The sequence below is a fragment of the Mus pahari genome, chromosome 2 (genome assembly GCF_900095145.1).
Source record: "Mus pahari chromosome 2, PAHARI_EIJ_v1.1, whole genome shotgun sequence".
NCBI lineage: Eukaryota > Metazoa > Chordata > Mammalia > Rodentia > Muridae > Mus > Mus pahari.
In genome coordinates this window covers 51,705,802-51,727,788 of record NC_034591.1, presented here as the reverse complement: position 1 = coordinate 51,727,788, position 21,987 = coordinate 51,705,802, and the positions used below count along the sequence as shown (strand labels likewise).

The following is a 21,987-nucleotide window of genomic DNA, read 5'->3' as shown; positions in this document are numbered from 1 at the left end:
TGTGTGTGTGTGTGTGTGTGTGTGTGTGTGTGTGTAGGTCAGATGATCATTTGCAGAAATCAGTCCTTACCTTCACTATATGTGTCTCCAGGAATCAAATTCAGGTCTCTGGGCTGAACAATCACATCTTTAACAGCTTTGAAATTAGTTCTGATATTCAACTAAGTTTGTGGGCTCTTCAATAAGACCCCCCCAAATTCTGGGACTTTAAGAACTTCTAGCACTTTACAAAAGTTCTGGTTGTCCCCTTGAATATGGAGGATCCCTGAAGAGGGCTGTAGCTTGCCAGGCTGCAGCAGGAGGGACATATAATGCAAAGCAGCCCCTGGTGAGCCAGATGCTGGATTAGGCCAAGCTACACTCACAGTTGTGGCCCATGCAGACTTAACTGAAGAGGAACGGCAGCTGCCAATGGCTGAAACTCATAGCAAGCTCCCTGCAGTCTGCAGGTTTGTTTGCAAACCCAGCAAACAGGGAGACAGCATCCTCGTGTCCTAGTCACTTATGGGACCACCAGACTTTGCGCCAATGCTGCCATGCTGGGCTTCACTCCCTGACCCTGGCCTGCCAGAAGTACTATGCCAATCCACATCCCTACATGCTGGCATGCACTACAGCCTCTTGTGTTTGGCCAGGAACCAGCTCAATTTTCTGTCTCAGACCCATGGCCAACTTTGGATTATGTCTGTTCACAGAGGTCAGGGAACGATCAAATAGAGGAAGTCAGCAGCTGACCTCGTCCTTGCTTTATCTGATAGAATTGCTCACTGCCTTAGCCCAGCCTGCCCAGACGACTAGGAAGAGAATGGACCCCCCCACCCACCCCAAAGTTCCTGTCCTTCTCTGTGTCATTCAAAGCAGAAGAAGAATTTGGCCTGGGGAAATGGCTGAGTCATTAAAGTGCTCACCGTACAAGCATGAGAACCTGTGTTCAGATTCTGAGCAGCCACACAAAAGCTGGGTGCAGCAACATTTATCTATGTTCCTAGCTTTAGAAAATAGATTCAGAGAGCCCCCGGGGCAAGCTTACCAGCTAGTCTAGAACTGGTGAGCTTCAAGTTCTGTGAGGGACCTTCTGGAAATATAAAGTGGAGAAATTACATGATATTGATTCCTGTATGCTCATATGTGCATATTCACCTGCATGTGCGTAAAAAGCTAGTGGGCAGAGAACAAAGGATATTGACTGGAGAACTTGGGTTCTGGCTGTATCACAGGGCCCTGGTTGTCCTGATGGTGATGGCAGCCACTATTTATTGATTTGGTTTGGATGTTGTGAGAAGTGGTGTTGAGTCCCTGTGCCTATTATATGATTTAGTCTGCATAATATCTCATAATGTGGAGGACGATAAATCCTGGGCTGAGCTGGGAGTGGTCCGGGGAAAAGCTTAGATCACAAACACCGGGTACCATCAGCTGCATGTCTTGGTTTCCAGACCTCATGACACCTGCTCAACACGGAGTCACTGGGAACCACTCCCTCTGTACCTCTAGTGTACTCTATACTTCTAGATACTTCTTCCTCTCAGCTTCTCTCACTGTTAAAGTTCACTACTGAGAGTAGGGCTAAAGCTCCAAACCTTTCCCTAGGTCACCCGCATTTGTCTGCTGAGAACACCCCACTGGGCAGAAACAGAGACCTTCCCCCTTGCACTCACACCCCTTTGCAGCAGTTATCTATGACCTGGTGAGTCCCCTGTCTACATATAGTACTGGCAGCCATTTGTCATTTCCAAGGTACTACTACTCTAAGCTCCAATGTAATGTCAATCGGTTACCTTGTCTACATAAGACATATTGCCTCCTCCCACCTCCTCCCACCCCGGAAAGTGAACCTCCTAATTGAAACCCTTGAGCATCTTCTTAGCCCCAACTGCAGTGTGGTGAGGCCAGCCCCTGGCAGACAGACGTGGGAAGTGCTGCTCATCTCTACCTCCTTGGGAAATGTGACCATTCTCACCACACTGTGGACCTGACTGTCCTTGTCACACTTACAGACAGGCAATCAGCTACAACAGGACTTACCTGGCACCTAGGAGGGGACAGGTTTTTATTACCCTTATTGAACAGATGAGGAAAATGAAGCTAAGATTTGAATGCAGAGCAGGCTCAAAAGTCTTTGAAGTTTCCATCCCATCAGGCTAGTCATGTCTCCTCACAGACATATTGACTCTTTAACCACTCTGCTGTTTCTGGTAATGGGAGAGAAGTCACCATAGTACGTGATGGTGGCTCTATAGTTTATGATCGCAAGCTGTGGTTACTATCGTAGAATTCAAAGCATATGTCAGATGGGCATCCTCCTACTTTGTTTAAGTCATAAGAACCAGGGCAGAGCTGAGCATCCCACTATGCAGACAGATCCAGTTCCCAAGCTAGGGATGAAGTTGGGAGAGATCCTGGAGCAAGGCACCTGGGGCCTTTTCCACTGTTCAGCTGGTAGGTTATGAAGGTTGTTTCTACTAGGAAGGACAACAGAGAGCCACTTTGACATGAGAACACATGCCTCAGGTCTCACAGCAAACTAGGGAAGAATGTAAGCTATGCATACAGGTCCTAGGTCGCCCCACCCTCCAGTGCTGTTCTAACACCCCATGACTGACTGTCTAGTGCGGAAATGAACCTCCAAACAAACCATTGTAGATTCTAAGCCTGTAGGTGTACTAATCCTTGCCTAGGATCTTCTGTGGGGACCTGACTTGGTGGTGTCATTGTCAAATGGTGACTCTCCATTCAATGAGTTGGTTAAATTTTCAAAGGGAAAACATTTTGACAGACAGTAACAGTGGTCCATTGTGCTGGTCACAAGATGGACTAAGAGGAGACACTAATAAGCCATGGATCCTCTCCATAGCTCTAGAGCAGTGGTTCTCAACCAAAACCGTACATTTATTTTCATTGCTACTTCATAACTGTTATTTTTCTCCTCCTTTGAATCATAATGTAAATATTTGTCCCACAGATTGAGAACTACTGTTCTAGATGGCTTGAAATTGTATTAATGTTAAAAGCAGAGCACAACTAAAGCTTGGGTCCTAAAATACACTTTGTAGGCTAACACTTTTTTTAAAGACAGGGTTTCTCTGTGTAACCCTGACTGACCTGGAACTCACTCTGTAGACCAGGCTGGCCTCGAACTCAGAAATCTGCCTGCCTCTGCCTCCCAAGTGCTGGGATTAAGGGCATGCATGGCACTACCTGGCCATACTAACTAAATCTTCCAATGTTAACTACTGCTAACAACTCTGCTCTCTCTTCAGAAATTATTCTTACTACAGAAAACTGCCTGTGCATATGTCTGTGTGCTGCACAGTTCTCTTTGAAAGCTAAAAAAAAGGATCTGGACATAGTGGCACACACCAGTATTTCCAGTGCTCAGGAAGCTCCAGAGGGAGGATGTGTAAGAATTCACTATGGTGAATGGATAGTGAAAAACCTGGTCCATGTGTAAAACGGAATACTACTCCGCTCTAAAAATTACAAAATTTGCAGGAAAATAGATGGCTGTAGAAGGTATGTTAGTCGAGGTGACACAAAACCTGCGTGCTCTCGCTTGCATGCAGATCCTAGCCTGTAATGTATGTATGTATAGATGTAAACAAATGTACAAATAGATGGAAAACAAGAAAAGGTGAATATTAGGTGATAAAGAATGGTGCGGTGCCTGCAGTGGAGACAAGTCGTGAAAGAGAATATAAAGCTCTTGTTTTCCTAATATTAAATTTGCCTAGGGTTTCACTGTGTACAGGGAGTCAGGGAGGGGTTTAAGTACAAAAAATATATATTTGATAGTCTAAGTATTAATCCAATGCAAAGCTCTTCTGCTTCAGAATAGCTATTTTAACTGTATAGACTTTCAATGAGATGTATAGATTTTTGAGTCTGGCTAATCTTACTGCACTTTTTTTTTTTTTTTGCAAGTCCTTTACAATAAAGTTTAATAAAAAAGAGTCTGATCTGAGCCACATATCAAGACCTTGTCAAAAATAAAATCTGAGTCATAAAATGCCTTTTCTGAATCAGACTTTTTAAACTCAAAGATCAATCATGGCTATCTGTCCTTGCCAGTAGATATCAGACCAGTGTTGTTTCAGAGTATGGGAGTTTCGCCATAATCCACCCTGGGGATGGACACTCAGGTTTCTCCAAATAATCATTAGCACAGTGAATAGCCACAACCATGTGCCTATGCTCAGGGCACTGGCGTTTCTACTGCAAAGACTGTGAAAGGGAGCCTTGTTGGTCATTTATTTTAGGTTTCAGCCATCTCTGAAAAACCATTCCTCAGAAAGGTTGTACCCACACATCTGAGGCCAGTTCTCTTAGCGTGCTCTTTTTTATGCTTTAAGTGACCTCAGGGTACCCTGTTCTCATGCAAGGAACACACTAAGCCTGTGCAAGCACAGGTGACCCAGTGAGCAAAGACTTTTCCCCATCAGCATCCTGGGTCCATCCTACATACAGAGCCGGGGTGGGAGCAGGTGGATTATGTGGTACCTTGAGGCAAGAGGGGAGTGGGGAGGAAAAAAGTTTAGTTGTCTTGACAGCATGCGTGGTTTTTGTCATCTCTTAAAGCTAGCAGCACCTGGCTTCCTGAGAGAGGGACCCTAAAGGTTCGCTCTGAGAGAAGTATCACTTTCCATGCCTCCTCAGGACCAGTGGCTTTCCCAGGATCAAATTACTTCTAGAAAGAAAAAAAAATGCCTCTTGCTCCAACAAAGTGCATGTCTAATCAAGGTTGTCTGCAAGGAAAAATCAGGATTTTCTTTTCCTGTGTGGCAGAATCCACAGGTATGTGGAAAAATCACTGCTATGATCAGACAACACATTTGAGCCCACCCCTTGGCTGTTGCACACATGTTCACCTGAATGGACTGTGGATAGTTTCCATAACCAGACCAAAGCTGGGGACAGTGGCTGAGTGATGCCCTTGACTGAGGTCACCAGAGGGAGGGGAAGAGCAGTGGGTGGAGGAGGGCCTATCCACCTATCCTGCTGCTTCCCACAAAGAGCCTGAGCCAGCCAGCAGAGGAGCACTCAGCATCTGCCTCCAAACCAGCTTGTCTCTGCTGCCCATGGGGAGTGGAGTTAGGTGTCCCTGTGCCAACCTCTCCTCCTCCCTCTCCTTCTTGGCTGCAGGAACAAAGGCCCCCATTGAGCAGGCTGGGCTTAGAAAACTCAGCCAGCAGGTCCCCAGCCCCAGCTCACATGAGTCCATTGCCTTTGTCAATGTCACTGGTGAGAGATGGCTGGAGCAGGAACAGCACTTTCATCCCCAGTACAAAAGCTGCTTCTTCACCTGCTAGACTGGGCTTGGGAGGGAGCTCTTATTCCCCGCCCCCCCCCCCACGACCCCAGTCAGCTTCTGGTCCTCTGAGTTTGTCTCTTCTTTCAGCCTTGACCTGAAGACTAGATCAGCAAATAGCATCCTAGCTATAATGGTCCTGTCGGGTGTCAAAAGACCAGCACTGGTAGCTTCATGGCCTCAGATAATCCCCCAAAACCACAGAAGAAAGAGAGGAGGAAGATAGATTATGCCCAAGATCCCTTTCAGACTGTTAACCCTGAAAATGCCAGAGTGTTCATTCTTTCTCTTCGTTCTACTTCCCCTAAATGCAGGCAGGGCTGGGTAGGGTGGGAGTGTGGTTGCTGGTGTTCTCCACCGGAGCGTGCTGTCCCAGGAAAGTGTCCAGCTTGCACCTCCACCACAGCCCCGGAGATCAGGTCTCCTGAGGCAACTGTGCAATGTAAGCATCATACAGTAGAGGACAGAGACCTGGATCTTTAACTTAGAAGGCCAATTTGTGATTTGAGACAATAATCTGAGTTTGAGACAATAATCCAAAATGACTGATTGAAGTTAGAGTCAATATTTTTTTCCAAATCAAGCGGTTTTATGTTTTAATGTCTAGGAGCTCGACAGGGACAAGTTTCACTCATTCAAGTTTCCATTCATTCCTGCAGCCATGCCTTTATGTTTGCATGCAGGCATGCATTTCTGTCTGCATCCATTCTTGCATTCATTCATGCATGCATACATGCAGTCACGAAGGCAGGCATTCACTCACATGCCTGTTCTCATCGACTGCATGAGCTGAATACAAGGTGTGGGGGAGGGAGCTGAGATGACTTGTAGCTGCGTAAGATGCTGGGACAATAGATGAGCACTTGTTATTGGGATTTCACTCACATACTCATCTGTGCCATCGTGAGTAACCCACAACCCTCCGGCATGAGGAGAGGAGAGGGGGCTCAGCAGAGTGAAGAAGTCACCCACAGCACATAGGAAGTGGCAGACACAGTACTCAAACCCAATTCCCTTTCTTTCCCAAGCCCCAGCTTCTCACTTGTCATTGAGACAAAGCTATTTCAACCTTCATTTCCTTCTCTGATTATACTTGCCAGAGCCAAAGAGGATCCCTAGAGGAGAAAGAAATGTACAGAAAGCAATCGCTGGTCTCTCGTTAGGGTTCCCACTTAGTGCTGGCTTCTTTGCTTTCTGGGGATGCTGTGTTGTTGCTCCATCCCTGAACTCAGCCAACCCATCCCAGTCCTACAGAAACAATCCTAAAGTACTTTAAAATTTTCTATCTAAGTCCTAGATATAGGTGTGGAACAACAAGTTCTATAGCCCCCTGGGTTGTATGTGGAAAAAGCCATCCATCTCTGGAAGACCCAGTGACCTCCAGCTCTGGCCTCATTTCCCTTTCCATCTTTACCACAGCCAGCCAAGTGACCTTGAGGAAGCTGTTCAGCCTTTGTGGGTCATGACTTTTCCATTTGTGTAGCAGAAAGGGGTTCAGCTCTTTCCATAGCGAAGGATGATGCTGTGGCATTGAGGCACAGTTCACGGTGGGAGGCTAAGAAACAGGGTGAGGTGAGGGGATGGGCTGAGGTGTGGTAATGGGCTGAAGTGTGGGGATACAACGGTGATTTCGTGAGGCTCTGCAGAACTCCAGGCCTTCCTCGCCCAGCTTCCCAGCTACCACCCCTAGCTAATGAGGAGCGGCATATGTTGCTGATTCCAGCGCCTGCACTCACTCCTTGGCTGTCCAAGATCCCAGAGCAAACTGGCTTCCTATTAGGCATTTATACTTATTAATAGCAGCAAATTGCAGCCCTCCACAACATCTGCTACTTCGCATCACAGAATGCTTCCTGGACTATTTGTATTAGGATTTTGTGACCAGTACTCAGAGACGGCATGACTTATCCACCTATCTGAAAACTGATTCTCCGAAGCCTGGTGGTGGGGGAGGAAGCTTTACCCAAGGGGGAGGAGGCTTTATCCAAGGTCAGCAATGCATCCAGAGCTGACTGTAGCTCAGCTCTCAGCCTCCTGAGCTTCATGTCTGGAGTTATTATGCTAACCTAAATATCAATGACCTTGACCCCAGAACTCTTACCTGCAGGCAGAGGGAGGCTATGTTGGCATACTGATGCATTCGCTGTAAGGCCCAGGTGTAATTAGGAGGTTTCAAAAGGCTCAAAGCAAACTTCTTCCTAAGGCTAGGACACCAGGAAGTCAGTCTGAATGGCCAATCTAGAAATCTGGATTCTCTTTCTAGAGTCTTTTTTTCACATGGCTGGCTCTCTTATGATCTACCCATGCATAGACATAGACCTAAGAAAGTATGACAGACACAGAAGGACATAAAACCATCCACTGGACCATGTTGTAGCTATGGAAAACCTCTGAATATGCACCCACACCCACTACCACCACCTCACTGTGGGTATGGCTCTGATGCCCAGGATAGAAAGAGGCTGACCTATCAAAACCTCTCTCCTCTACCTTCCTTCCCTACTACCTCTCACAAGGCTTTTGTGCCCTTCTGTAACTCTTTGCCCAGCACCTATGTCTTAGGCAGCTATTGCCACAACAGTGTGTGTTATTACTAGGTGAACACAGAACCTAGCAGCACATGGTAGACATTTATTCTCGTCCTCACATCCTTATAGAGCAATGCCATACTGCGGTCTCACTGGGTAGTTGTGCTTCAAGCTGACTGGACGTCTGGCTGCTGGTGGGGTTCTGATCTTGCTCCACATAGGTTCTTTGATACCCAAGAGGAAGAAGAAGCAGGGACCTAGGACATTCTTCTTATAGAGATACCATAAGCACAGAACGGCAAAGTCGAACCTGTGAGCAAATCTTAAGCATGTACTGGTCCTGTGGTCACTGCCATCTCATCAATCAGGTCAAGTCTAGAAGCCATGCCCAGTGTCAAAGGCAGGGAAAGTTCATTCTGCCTCCTTGTTCTCCATGAGGTGACGGCAAGGATGACCCTAAAAGGCCAACGTAGGTAAACTGAGGTGCAAAATATAGTCCATAACTGCTTGGGGCCAGTCTTCTGACATCTGTCTCTCATACCAAGCAGCCAGGTTAGAAAGCTCCCCACGTCTAAGAAGAGAAGTGAGTTTAAGGGTTCCAAGTACCCGGAGGGATTCAGCCATAGGTAACCGAGGGACTTCGAGGGACTCTATGAATTCCTTTCATGACCCCAAGTCAGAAGAAACAAACATAGAGATGTAGCCAGAGGCCACAAAGGAACGGAATGTCCAAGAAGAGACTGTGAAAGCTCTCCAAGACCATGCCACTGAGATGCATGCGCATTACTGAGCTAACTTGCTCCTAGAAGGAACGACTTTCCTCAGCCCCACTTCCCTCACATGGGAACAGGAGACAGGAGGACAGCATGAAGGATGGCTCCAAGTGCCATGTCTGTGCAGCCTGACAGCTCCCCAGGAGCTTCTTCGAGTTTCTTAATGGGTCTTCTTGCCTCTTTTTTTCCTTTCTCTCTTTTCCTTTTTTTTGTGTGTGACAATTTTGAAGGAAATTGGGTACTTAGGAAGCCTTTTGGACATTTAAATTAACTCCAGCCATCAGGCTCAGTGTAGCCACTGTGGCATTAGCATCCAATTATAAGAGTAGAGATGGAGTAATAACTCACACTTCGACCAGGATGTCAAATGCTTAAACAAATGAGAGATGCACACAGAGACTGTGCGCTGTAGAGAAGGAGGGTTTCTGCATGGGAGTGTTCGGAGTAGCAGGCACCCTTCGGAACGAGAGCTGCAGCAGGCAGAGTACAGCCCGACTGCCAGAGAAAAGCATCTTGCAAAAGGGAAAACTGGCAAGGACTGACCACCACCACGAGCCAGACCTTGTGAAACCATCCCAACTCCTCCAGTGGCTTAGGGGATGCTCACCTTCTGATAACCTCTAAGAATGGAGTAAACTTGGCCAACTCAGAAACTTGGGAAGACCAAGGGCCAGGTGTTGAGAGCTGGGATGGGTACTCTGCTCTGTTCTGTCACTCATCAGCTTCTAGCCTAGACTACTGTTGTATTAAATTGGTGGGCTCAGGTCATGAGACTAGCGGGGTAAGGAAGGTGACAGTGACAGCAATGATGATGATGATGACGACGACGACGACGACGACGACGACGACGACGATTCTACTGATCAGAGTAAGGATGGGGCAGAACTCAGTCAGCAAAGTTCTTGGCTTGTAAATGTGAGAACCTGCCATGATGCCTAGCCACATGAGACATCCAGTCTCCGTGGATCCCTGGAAAGCTAGCCAGCTCAGCCTACTTGGTGAGCTCCAGGGCAATGAGAGACAAATGCTCAAAAACACAACGCTGAAGTACCTGAGAAGTGACAATCAAGTTTGCACATATGCACACATGAGCATATGCATGTCTGAGTATGCACACACACACACACACACATATATATATGTACACACAAATAAAAGTAAATGATGATACTCTTTAACATAGTCTAAGACCAAGCCAAAGTAGGCTATATTATTTAAGGAAGCTAACTTTAGTTGGAAAGGGATAAAGAAAAGAAGTGTTCTTTCCAAGAAAGCAATCCAAAGAGGAAAAGTCTGGGGAGGGAAGGAGAGAAGGAAGAGGGAAAGAAATCCTAGATAAACATAAACTTTAAAATTAAAGAAACAAAGCTGTAAAGTCGGAGTCTATTCCCCATCACCTGAAACATCTGAATTCTGTGTCTCTTGGTGAGTGTGGAGGAAACGAAGGTTCTGGATAGACAAGCTGTGACATCATTTCAAATTGGGAAACAAATGCTAGGAAATGGTTATTGCCAAACCTCTGTCCAAGGAAGATGAAGCTTGGGTCCTGAAAAGTGTGTGTCTATTTACCAGAATGTCTCAGACCATGTCATGCGCATTGATGCATACCGCTGACCTGGAAGCTGAGCAGGTCTTCTCATGTCAACTCTGCTCTGCTGAAGATGAGCCAATGTCCACTCAAGACCATTTTTACAGCGTTTAAATAATGACTGAAAAATAGATATAGCATGAAATTAGCTATTTAACTGTTCCTGGGTCCTCATGGGCATTAAGGCATATATAAGTGGTGTAGTCATTTATAGAACATTTTATCTTTTTAACCTGAGCCTCTGTACCCATTCAATAGCAAATCAATGCTCCTTTCTTCCTTTTAATCCCTGGCTGCCACCATTCTAATGTCTCACTATGAATCTCTGGCAATCCCATGTGTGTTGCAATGATTGTCTGTTTATGTAACTTATTATCCTTAAAGTTTATTTAGAATTTCTTTCCCTCTTCCCTTTCTCCTTTCCTCCCTTCTTTTTTGACTTCTTGAGATAAGGTCTCTCTATGTAGCCCTCTTCTCCTGACTCAGCTTCCAGAGTGCTGTATTACAGATATGTGCCTCAACTCTGCCTTCCTCTCCTTTGAAGGCTGAATACCGTTTCAATGTGTGCACATACCACATTTTGTTCATCCATTCTTCTGGGTAACTTCCATTTTTAAATATAGTGAATAATTCTATGAACATGAACGGCAAATGCATCTTTGAGGCCTGACTTACTCATCTTTTGACTATGTACTTGGTAGCGAAGTCACTATCTTACATGGCAAATCTGTTTTTGAGGAATTAATTGTTCACTGCCTAGAGACAGTGTACCAAGACAGTTCTGTGCAGATCCCACCCCACTCTTGTTCTAGGAGCTACATTTTCCCTCTGCTCTAATGTGGGGTGGTCCTGAAAAGGACTGGGGCTCCCTCTGTGGAATCACTAAAGGCTACATTGTAGTCACATCAATCAACAACCTGTCCTGGAATCTAGTGGCCAGGGGAGGGACCTCAATCTTCTGTGGTCTCTGACACCATCTATCATTATGATAGCTTAGGTCACATTGTCATCTGATTTGTTCTCCCAACAGAAGTCAGCCCCTCAACACACACACTTCTTTTTCACCTCTTCCTGTGGTCTAAATTCCCTCACTCGGTTAATTAGCATGCCTGGCACTGTAGCTTAAGACTTTAATCAGCATGTGGTGCTTTTAATTAATCGTGTGGCTCTGCATCTGGAGTGGTTTGTGTTCCAGGGTCAGGAGAGGAACTGAGGTGGGGGATGGAGAGGCAGCTTTGTTTGGTGTCCAGTGTAGGTAGAGAATCCAGACACTGGGGAGAGAGAGGACTCATAGGGGCAAGGTGGTTGAGAAGCCATCTGGACACCTTTGCAACATACTAGCAAGAGGTAAAAGGGAATCCAGGACTTTTGTGTATATATTTTGTAACTGAGATAAATGGCTATACTAATTGCAGTTTGCAAAAGTAATTCTAAAGTGTCAGGAAAACTTCTGGCACATTCTAGAATTGTCCACAGGGAAGCAACCAACACTGTAGCTAGAGAAGATGGAGCCACAACAGCAGCGTTAGGCCATGCTGGAGAGCAGGTTACCCAAGAGAGAAACATCTGAGAATCCCTGGTCCCTGCCCTTCTCCAGGGAGGTCCTGCAAAGGGAAAAGAGATGATATCAATCCTTCAAAGGATAACTGTTTTCTTTCGCCTATTGGTATTCTGGTATGGCCCCTGAATTTTAGCATCCATGCTTTAAAAGACTGGGGAACGTTTAGATCAACCTCACAAGCAAGTAGTAAAAACGACATGAAGCCTGGTGGGAACTAGCTGGAAGGAAGGTAAAGATCTCCACCCTTTCAAAGAGAAAACTTTAGTCTCCCAGGTCCTCAGGGTCTGTTTCTTGAAAGTCCCCAATGTCATGTTTACATATGCCCCAGAAAGTCTAACAGAGAGGAGTGCCTTGGGTGACTTGGGTTTTGTGTAGACACTTAGAAGCAGCTGGAATGTCAGATCCAAAAGGGATTCTAGAATGAACCCACACCATTGCTTATTTTAAAGATAACTGAAAAGAGACCCAGAGAGAATTGTTCAAGTTCATCTGGAAAGATGGGAGCAATGCAGTAGCCAAGACCTAGCTCTCAGACTTTGGGAGATTAGATGTGTGCCTGGTCCCGTATAGATGTTTAGTTGAAATCAAAGAACAGCATGGAGCTCACCTGGAAGCCAAGATGGGGTCTGAATTAGTCTAGGATGCTCAGGTAACTTGAGAGCCCTATCTGAAGTGTGGACCGGTGACTGGCTTAGGAGCTGATGTCACACTCAAAGAGGAAATGACACAATGAGAGGACTAAGGAGGACTATGTCTTATAGGTTTGTTGCCTCCCAGTGTAGCTCTCCAGACATAGGAAGGCTCTGTGGTATCTCCATGACTTGGGGATTTGGGGGGGGGGGTCAGTGTACTGAGCTACAGGGAGTGGAATGTGCACAGGAAAGCCTGTGTAAATCGTAACCATCAACTGTGAAGTGCTGGACCCCCACACCCGTTATGAATCCATTTTGTGGTCATATGCTTCAGGATTAGGAACAATAGGAGCAGGGTTTAGCTCCATATTTAAGGACAGGAAAACCAAGTCTCAGAGACAGCAAGGGTCTCATTGCTAGTAATGGCTGGGGATGCTTTGAACGTCCCTCTTCAGGCTCCACCGTCCTTTCCAACTAAACAGAAAACGGCAGCTGTTTAAAATTAAGAGAAGAAGGATTTTTATAATTCTGGGCTATTGACATTATTAAAAACCACTTGCAAGTTATATTTAGAATGCAAAGGTTTCTGAGGTGTCTGACTCACTCAGTGGCTGGCTCTTTCCTCAAAGTGGCAGACCCGAGAACTCCAGAAAACACAAACACCCCGAATCCCAGGGAAAAGTTCAGAACTCTAAGGCAAACCCTACAGTCCTGGGGCATACCCTAGAACTTCAGGGTATACACCCCAGAAACCAAGCTAACAGTCCAGAATCCCGGAACCCACCCCAGCATCTCAGGGTATACTCCAGAACTGCAGGGCACACCTTGGAGTGAACCCTGAAACCCCAGGGCTAGCCCTGGAATTCCAGGATATATTCCATGCAAAACAGATTATCAAACATGTCAATATGAGAAACTGGAGAGAGTGTTAGTTAAGTTTAGGCCAAGAAAATGCTTTTTATTGAACAAGCCATGATTTTTTTTTCCTTTAAGCCCATGCAAAATATGGAGTGCCAGACAGGCAGCTGGAACCCATGAACACATGATTATGTACTTATGGTTCCCAACTCTCACCATCTATAGTCCCTTTTATTATATCTCCCCTCAGGGAGTCACATTTTGAAAGATTCTGTCTACTAAACAAACTGCATTTATTAAGTAATAATATATTTCCTATTTTAATATGGGACACACATGAGTATGCATAACCATATAAAACAGCAACAATCCAATTTCCAATAGGCTTTTGGAAATATTGAAAATAGCTTATAAAGCTCATTCCTACTTCTGAATTCCTAGGAGTCAGGGTCCTCCGGGTCGGGCACTATTATGCATGTGTTGATGTGACTAGAAGGTTTTTTGCTTAAGGAGGGGCAGAAAAATTAAAGTGGCAACAGGAATAAGCTAAATTCCTAGCTGCCTGGGGAGGCAGCAATATAATTCACAAAAACTGATCATCAAACTTAATTATAAAGGCATTGAGGACATGGGGAAATCAGCTGGGCAATGAGAGAAATTAAGATGAAATTCCAGGGGCCAGAGAGGTGGCTTAGTGGATGCTCACTGCCAAGCCTGCTCACCTGAGTTCTAGCCCTAGAATCCACATGGTAGAAGGAGAAAATGAACCCTGAAGTTGATCTCTATCCTCCACATGTGTGCATGACAAATGTGTGCGAGTGTGCATGCGTGAACACACACACACACACACACACACACACACACACACACGAATGTGAAAAATATACAAAATTCCAAATGCAAAGTTACGTCATTAAGAACAAGCCATAAAGGCCAAGGGACGAAGCTGCAAAGAATGAGAGGAGACAGCTACAAAAAGATAGATAAAGGAAATGAGGAAATTAAGGGCAAGGAGTCCATGGTGGGACTTGGAATTAATTATTAATTAATTCCAAAAGAGTGTGGAGACTAATTGAGCAGGCTCTGGTGCCAGTTTGACTGTGCGTGAGTTACAAGTAGCCCCTGCCAAGTGAGCGTAATTGCACAGCACAGATGCTTTATAGAACAGCAGGGGAAACACAGCCTCTGTACTCACTTATGAGCAGAGATGGCTCAGCCAGGTCAGCACGTACAGTTTACTGTGCTAGTTCTCATGATGGCTATAGCTAATTTGTCATGGTATCTAGTCACCTAAAAGATTAGGCAAGAAGTCCTCCACTGGGATAAAAGTAGATAATATAAAATATTCCAAAATTTAAAAAAAAAACATTAAACTTTTTTTTTTAAAGAAGAAACTAGCAAAATGGAAAATAAAGACCAGGGTTATAAAAAGAAAATAAAAATTCCATCTGATCACGAGTGTCATCTTTAAATACCTACAACATAACTGGTACTTGGGCATCATGTAAGGCGACATCAAGGCTGCCATGGAGAACAAAGAAACTCAAACGATATTTAAGTGTGCGCAGGAAATGGAGGCATTTGAGCTAAGTGAAAATGTCATGTGGAACATTTTATGTTAACAAGCTGCTGCTGGAAGCGAATGTAAAGTCTCTGGGCTGGAGAGGAAGCCCCGCATCATGAAAAGGGTGTGGGAAAGGGGGAAATAGCAAGGCTGATCTTTGAAAGAACCGCGGTGAAATCAATTTTTGGAGCAAGTTGGTCAACAGTACGAAGCAGGAGAAGGCAGAAGACAGCCACAGGGTAGATCCAGCACCTTGTTAAACAGCGAGGAGGAAGAAGAGAGAAGAGTGCTGGGTGGGGGCTCAGTACACTCTGGAAAAAAGAAAAGTGCTGAGACCTAACGGAAGGGGGTGAGAGAAAGTGAAACAAGAGGGAGAAAGAATGAACACTCAGCCTTATTGCCTTGATAGGAAACAAATATGCAATGGATTGAGTATTTGCAGAAATATTTGGGGGTGTGGGTAATAAGAAAATTTAAAAGTGTAGCATGTAAGTCTATTTTTTATGGTATTTTATATGAAGTCAATGTGGCCTGATTTCCAGATACATCTTAGAACCTAGAAAGTGGTTGTATCCTCAGGATGCTATGCAGTCACCTACTCCAATATGTCCCCTCAAAGTCTCTTTGGTTCTGGGGCTCTAAGCTCCATCAGGTTCCTCTGGTATCTTGGGTGATGTGATTGGATTTAGAATGATAATCTTAGCTGTGAACCATCAGGTGCTCTGAAGATTGGTGACTGACTGTCTGGTCTTCGATGTGCTGTTCTAGCTTACCAGAGTTCCTGTGGAATCCTGTGGGCAGTATCGGAGCTGTGGCGAGTGTCTTGGCTCAGGTGACCCCCATTGTGGCTGGTGTGTGCTCCACAACACGTGAGTACCATTGGTCACTGCCTCCTGCCTCCCCCCCCCCGTTTCCTCCCAGGGGCTTACACACTCCTCCCTGTCTTCCTCTCACCCCGTGTGCACTCCTTCCATCCTCACCCTTCCTTCCTTCCTTCCTTCCTTCCTTCCTTCCTTCCTTCCTTCCTTCCTTCCTTCCTTTCATCTGTTGCAAGCTTCATTGCTCTTTTGTTTGTTCTGGGTTCACTTTTTCTTGTCCAGTTCCACTAAGATATATATGGCAATGGCACCATGGCATGATGACAGGTCAAAATATGTCAGTCACCCTGGCAGTGACACCCTGAAGAAGCACAGAGATAGAATCCTGGACCTGTCCAACTTCAATTTGCAGAGCACCCACACACATCATGACAGTACTCCCCACCTTGTATGTCTATTTTAGGGGGGGACTCCATTTATTCTCTAGAAGAGAATAAATTTTAAAGTCATATTAAAGTGGAAATAAGTAGTAACTTGATGATTGAACTGAAAGATGCAGACAACTAGCCAGGAAACAGAGAGCTGAAGATCATTTTTAAATTATAATTAGCTTTTATCTTATGTGTACTGGTATTTGGCCTGCATATATGACTGTGTACTATGTGTATGCATGGAGTGCTAGAGTCCAGAGAACAGTTCAGATCCCCAGAACTAGAGCTACAGATGTTTGTGAGCTGCCGTGTAAATGCTAGGAATTAAATCTGGGTCCTCTGGCAGAATATTTACCAACTGACCCATCTCTCTAATCCCAAGAGTTAGATCCCATCTGAATAGAATTTAGCCCTACTTTAGCTGTGGTTGATATCTATGGCCACTTGAAACCTGGTATTCTCTGAGCTAGATACACACATTATAAAGTAAGATTTTAGTCTCCCCATTAACAACCTGAATTTCTTGGGACCAATGTCACTTATTGTAATTTTCAGTCATTTTAAACTATAAGAAATTGAAGGTGGGATCTTGTCTCTTTCCTCTTCCAAAGACAGGAAATATTCTCTAGATTCTGACAGTTAAAAACACCCTCCTAATTTCTCCTAAGTCTCTTCAAGAGAACAGCCAACTTCCCTATTTCTGGGTGTCGGACATAATGAGGCCTTGAGTTCTTAAGGGAAGGTCTGAAATGTGTTCGGGGTATTACAACAGAGAAATTGAGAACCACAGAGCCACGCTGAAATGCACACAGCTGACTGTAAGATAGGTTGGAAGCTGTGCTCAAGTGTACATCAAGGCCATCGGTAATAGTGCGGTGGAACCCAGCATTGCCCCCCACAAAGGAGCATGGAGAAGCACATTTGGAATGCACATCAGCTCCTGTCAAGCCAGTAGAGTTTCCTGATGTTACCTTGTAAGGAAGAAGGACATATATTTCTTTTTCCTGCACATTAGGATCTCCCAGCAAAGGAATGAATGCATTCTTAACCTAATGCTTTCCTTGGGGACTTGGAAGCCATCCAGCTTACTGTTTGGTGGAACATGCTTAGTAGTTATAGCATTGTATAAGTGTCCCTCCAGGGCAATCAGAAAAGCTGACCCCTCCATGGAATCCTTTAGGACCAAAACACAGGTTTCTGGGTCCATGTTAATTTGTGTCATGATGCTCTTCCAGCCCCAGATGGCACTGGTCTCAGTGAGATTTTACCTCCACAGCTGGGCTAAGCAAGTCTGAGAAGAAGAAAAAAAAAATCCCATACACTATTTCTATGGCCTCAGCTTCCCCTTATGTCTGACTCCTGTGACAGAAAACAAGGGTAAACTAAAGTCAAATAGTCGGGGTCTTTCGTAAAGCAGGCTATCCCATAGTGAAACCAGCAATTTGTTTCAGCAGGTCCTAACGGAAACTGTCATAGACATGAATGCAGTGTTTGACACAGAATTCCGATCCAAATCTCCCCAGCACTCTCTCTCTGTGGCCTGGAAAGAGGATGCATGGTTTGCCTACTTCACTCAGTTATAAGAGAATTGATAAGGCCAACCACTTGGGTCAGATGCTGTGTGGTTAGTAGACCCCTGGTAGGATAGTCAAAGATCTCATAGGCTGCAGCAACAGCTGGGAGCTGCCAAGCATCCTTCCTCTTGGGCTTTGGTAGACTCCAGTGATTTTTCTAGATGGTCCTTGAACAGTGTGCTTGAATCCCTGAGGCTGTCACCGTTTCGAGCTCTTTTCTTGGCTGGCAGATGTTCCTGCTGCTTTCCCCTTATCTCCTTCAGCCTGGCATCGCATCTCCCCCCAGTCTGCATACTATAGATGTCCAACCTTACGGAGAGCAGGGGCTGTCTTGTCTGCCGTCCCACTCCGACCTGCTGCTTCTGGGGCCTCTTTGCCCAAGGAGCCACAGTGAGAGCTACTATGTGACTATGACAGGGATCTTGTAATGATTGCTGAAATCAGTGCAGTCTAGTTCTCCTGTTTTGTACACTTGTGAGGCTGTAAGTACAGCTGATTTGCATTATGTATAGTAGTGATATTCTATAAAGAACTGTGAATGAGTTAGCAAAGTAGCAAAGGACTTCCCTGAAAGGGATAGAGGGCCGGGCTACTGAAACCACTGGTCATATTTTTACCAATGAATTGATACACAACCTCATTTGCTCAACATCTGTATTGAGATTTCTTCCTCAGTAAATATTGTTAATTCCTTCATGTTCAGCTCGGCCAACAGAACTGTAATTTCATACCCAGATGACATTTCTCACGATCTCCCTGCATATCCTTCCAGCAGGTGGGTTTACAACTGGTTGAATGAAGCTTCTTTAACATACACATAGCACACCTTCCCTGTGCCACACCATGACCTTGATGTGCTTAGGAATACTGGGAAGTAAATCCTTCAAAGTTAAACAAGTACAAAACTCGAGAAGTGTGGCATTAGTAGGCCTCAAAGGACCCTCATTTACAGTGCACTTACTGAAACAGGAAGGCAGAATGTCACCTCTTCCTACTCTAGCTGGGAACATGTGACCTGAGCCATTTCCCTCTCTGCATACAGTCATGAGAAACCTCAAAATTGCCATGAGGACAAGCTTCGGGGGCCACTTATAAGTGTTAACAGTTAGCTGAATTTGAAATATGGAATCTGTAAATATTGAAGGTTGGCCATAGCACTGTATGGAAGACCCTTGGCATCTACATTTGTAAGGAGGGAAAGCCATGGCCTATCGTGCTAACTGGAGGGTAAGATGGGTGATAGAGGTTGCTTTGCTAGTCCCAGGATCTCTGCACCATCAGGGTGCTGCTCTCCATAGTATTAAGCTCTTAGTGAGATGAGTGGGTGACGAGGGCAGATGGGCAGGGACATTGGAGCTGTACCCAGGGGTCTTGTAACCTCTTGGTGGAACACAGCCCATGACTAGGCCCATAGGCTCAGACTACCAATCATTGAACTACTCAGCAGGTCCTTCCCCTGCCCTCCCAGAGGTAATGACTAAGAATAGTACCTGCGTGTGGTGGGTGAGCAAGGGTGGTCTCTAAGATGCTGTTCATCGCCACACAATTCTAAACTTGTATGGAATCAAATGGATAGATCGAAGTGTTCTATCTAAAAACTTTAACATGTGTAAACCCAGGTAGCCCAGGTGGACAACACCGCCTCCCTCTAGAAGGTCAATACTACCTACGGGTCTTGGTTCAAGTCATACACATAAGTCGCTCCTCCTGCCCTGCACTGTCCTGTCCTTTGCAGTGGGCACATCATGGACATGAATGATTTAGAGACAACAGAATGCACATGGATAAAGCAAGAGAAAGGAGAGGGGTAGGTGTGGACAGTGGACAGAGTTAGTGTGGGAACCAGTCTAGAGATGCTGGTGCTGAGAGGCTCCGCTAGGAAGGAAGCAAGGAGCCAGCATGGGTAGCTTCAACATTCCCTAAAGGACTGTGAACACACACACACACACACACACACACACACACACAAGTGCATAGTCATGAATACTTGGATGGACACACACACACACACACACACACACACACCTAAAACTAGTCCTGCAATTTCTATGCTGAACACAGTGCTAGGCTCGGGGATGTAAATTATTGTGACATTGTTTCTACCCTGTAGCGTCTTGGGGACCCGGCCTTTGATGCAATGATGGGTTACAGGAATCATCACATTTGTCCGGCTTCCATGCTGGGCAAGACTCTATGCTAACTGATAGCGACCCTTGCTGAGTGCCCCAGCAAGCGTGATCTTCATGAAGCCCATGGCAAAGGACAAACAGGACCTTCCGAGTGTGAGGTTGAGTCTGTCTGTCTGTGTCATAGTCACTTTTGACAAGCTTTCCTGTGGTGGTAGGGAGTGTGTGTATGTGTGTGTGTGTGTGTGTGTGTGTGTGAGAGAGAGAGAGAGAGAGAGAGAGAGAGAGAGAGAGAGAGCACAAGAAGGTGGAAGAAAGCTATAGAAAAGAAGCCAAAAGAACAAGAAGCCTGAGGACAGAGTCTCTGCAAACAGGTGGCCCATGTCACTGAAAGAGCTTTTGTACCAGGGAGGTCACGGGAGGGTGTGGGCTGAGTATGAGTATGCTGAAGAGATGACACAGTTATTGCCTTCTGCTTTCCCTCCCTCTGCACTAGTGAATGTGTCATTGTGTGTACCTGCCAGCCCAGGGGTGAGGAGAAGTCCCCACACTGCGTTCTTCTGCAGTCCCCCCCTGGCCCTGCCTGCAGGCCAGCCCATCTTCCTAATGACAAGGACAGCAAACAGAAAGCTGCCGCCTTACTCGGCCTGCAGTTTCCAGCCTGCATTCCCAGGCTTTCCTCTGTGTCTGAGCCCACCTGTTCTGATCTGGGCAGAAGGGAATAAAACCAGCCAAGCCCAGTATGCCTTTGTCCCATCCCAGCTGTCTCCTGTCCTGGGCCTGGAACACACCCTCCAGGCTTGGCAGGCCCTGAGACCCCTCCCATCTTCCCCTGCCTTGGCACTATTCCCAGGCAAAGAATCCTATCTTGGTCTAGGTAGGTAACGGGATCCCACTGCCTGTGGCAGACCCAGCTCACTGATTGGCCCAGGCACTACCTACCCTTCCCTGGAAGACTCCTGAGCACCACCATTGGGAAGATCATGTGCAGACTTACACAGTATCTCTGCCTCCAGGTCCTGGGGATGGCCTATGTTAGGAGAAGCCCCATCCCCCCACCCCCAAGTGGGTGGCACAGGTGTTCACTTCTTTCTTGTAGTGTTTTGTCCACACAGGAGGGAGGGAGTAGAAAGGAAAATAGAAGGATAGTAGGAATCTAAGCGGCTACCTGTGAACAGAACGGTCTAGATTCCTTTCCTAAGGTCTGATTGTTGGTGAGAGGAGCCAGCTTACAACCATACTGTCAAAGCTGGAGGACGAGATGTGGAGGAAGCCACCTCTCAGATACAATTGTGATGTCTGTGACCTGGTCACTAGAGGCTGGGATTGGACCCCAGGGCCTCCTTGCTGGAGCCCCTTCTCTTTTCTTCCCCAGGACTGGAGTGCTTGGGTCAACCATTACAAGAAAGCTTTCCTTCCCTCCTTAGGGCAGGTTCACCACGGACTATGCATTGAGACTGCCTGCCCACGAGTCACCTGGGGAGGTTCAGAGTGGTTTGTTCCCTAAGCTACATCCCTGGTCATCTTCTAAGATGTTTTTACCCTAAGATATGAGTCAACCCTTCCTCCATGTCAGCATATCCCAGAGCCTTGTCTGGCTTCTTCACTTCTTGACCTACACCCGTAACACTAACCTATGTCGAGGTATCCTCTAGGATTGTTGGCCAAAGGCTTTTGGAATCGTGAGGAATGCTAGGCTCTGCTTCTGTCAGCACATTTGTTTTGATTGACTCTTTCCCAAAGGTTATTAGTCTCTGGTCTGAAGGAAAGTCTGAAACTCAGTTCTAGTAAATTCAACCCCATTCTCCACGGCTCACTAGTTACCTAGCTGCAAACTGATTCAAGACAGTTTACTGTCCTCTCTTAACTCTTGGCTCCTACCTTGCCCCCAGTGTGTGTGTGTGTGTGTGTGTGTGTGTGTGTGTGTGCTAAAGAATGCCACCTCGTGTAAATCAGAGAGTCTGGGGAGACGGCTTAGTCTATAAAGTTCTTGTCATGCAACTTGGAGAACCTGACCTTAGATCCCTTGCACTTAAATAAAAAGCCAAGTGTGTCTATATGTTTCTGCAATCCCAGCATTGGGGAAGTAAAGACCAGGGAAATCCCTGGCGCCCACCTGCAAGTCAACCTAGCTGAATCTGTAACATTCCCACTCAGTGATGGGTCCTTGTCTCAGAATGTAAGTGGGTTTAGTAATCAAGGGAGACACCTTTTGCCCACATTGCCTTT

The 21,987-nt window shown here is 45.9% G+C and overlaps 1 protein-coding gene across 1 annotated transcript in view; it reads left to right on the top strand.

Annotated features, from left to right (window-relative positions):
- Plxna4 (plexin A4) overlaps positions 1 to 21,987 on the top strand; it is a 448,155-nt gene that overhangs the window by 326,274 nt on the left and 99,894 nt on the right. The window contains exon 5 of the mRNA XM_021188876.2: positions 15,578 to 15,678. Within this exon, the coding sequence (XP_021044535.1) occupies positions 15,578 to 15,678 (101 nt within the window). The remainder of the gene's footprint in view (positions 1 to 15,577; positions 15,679 to 21,987) is intronic.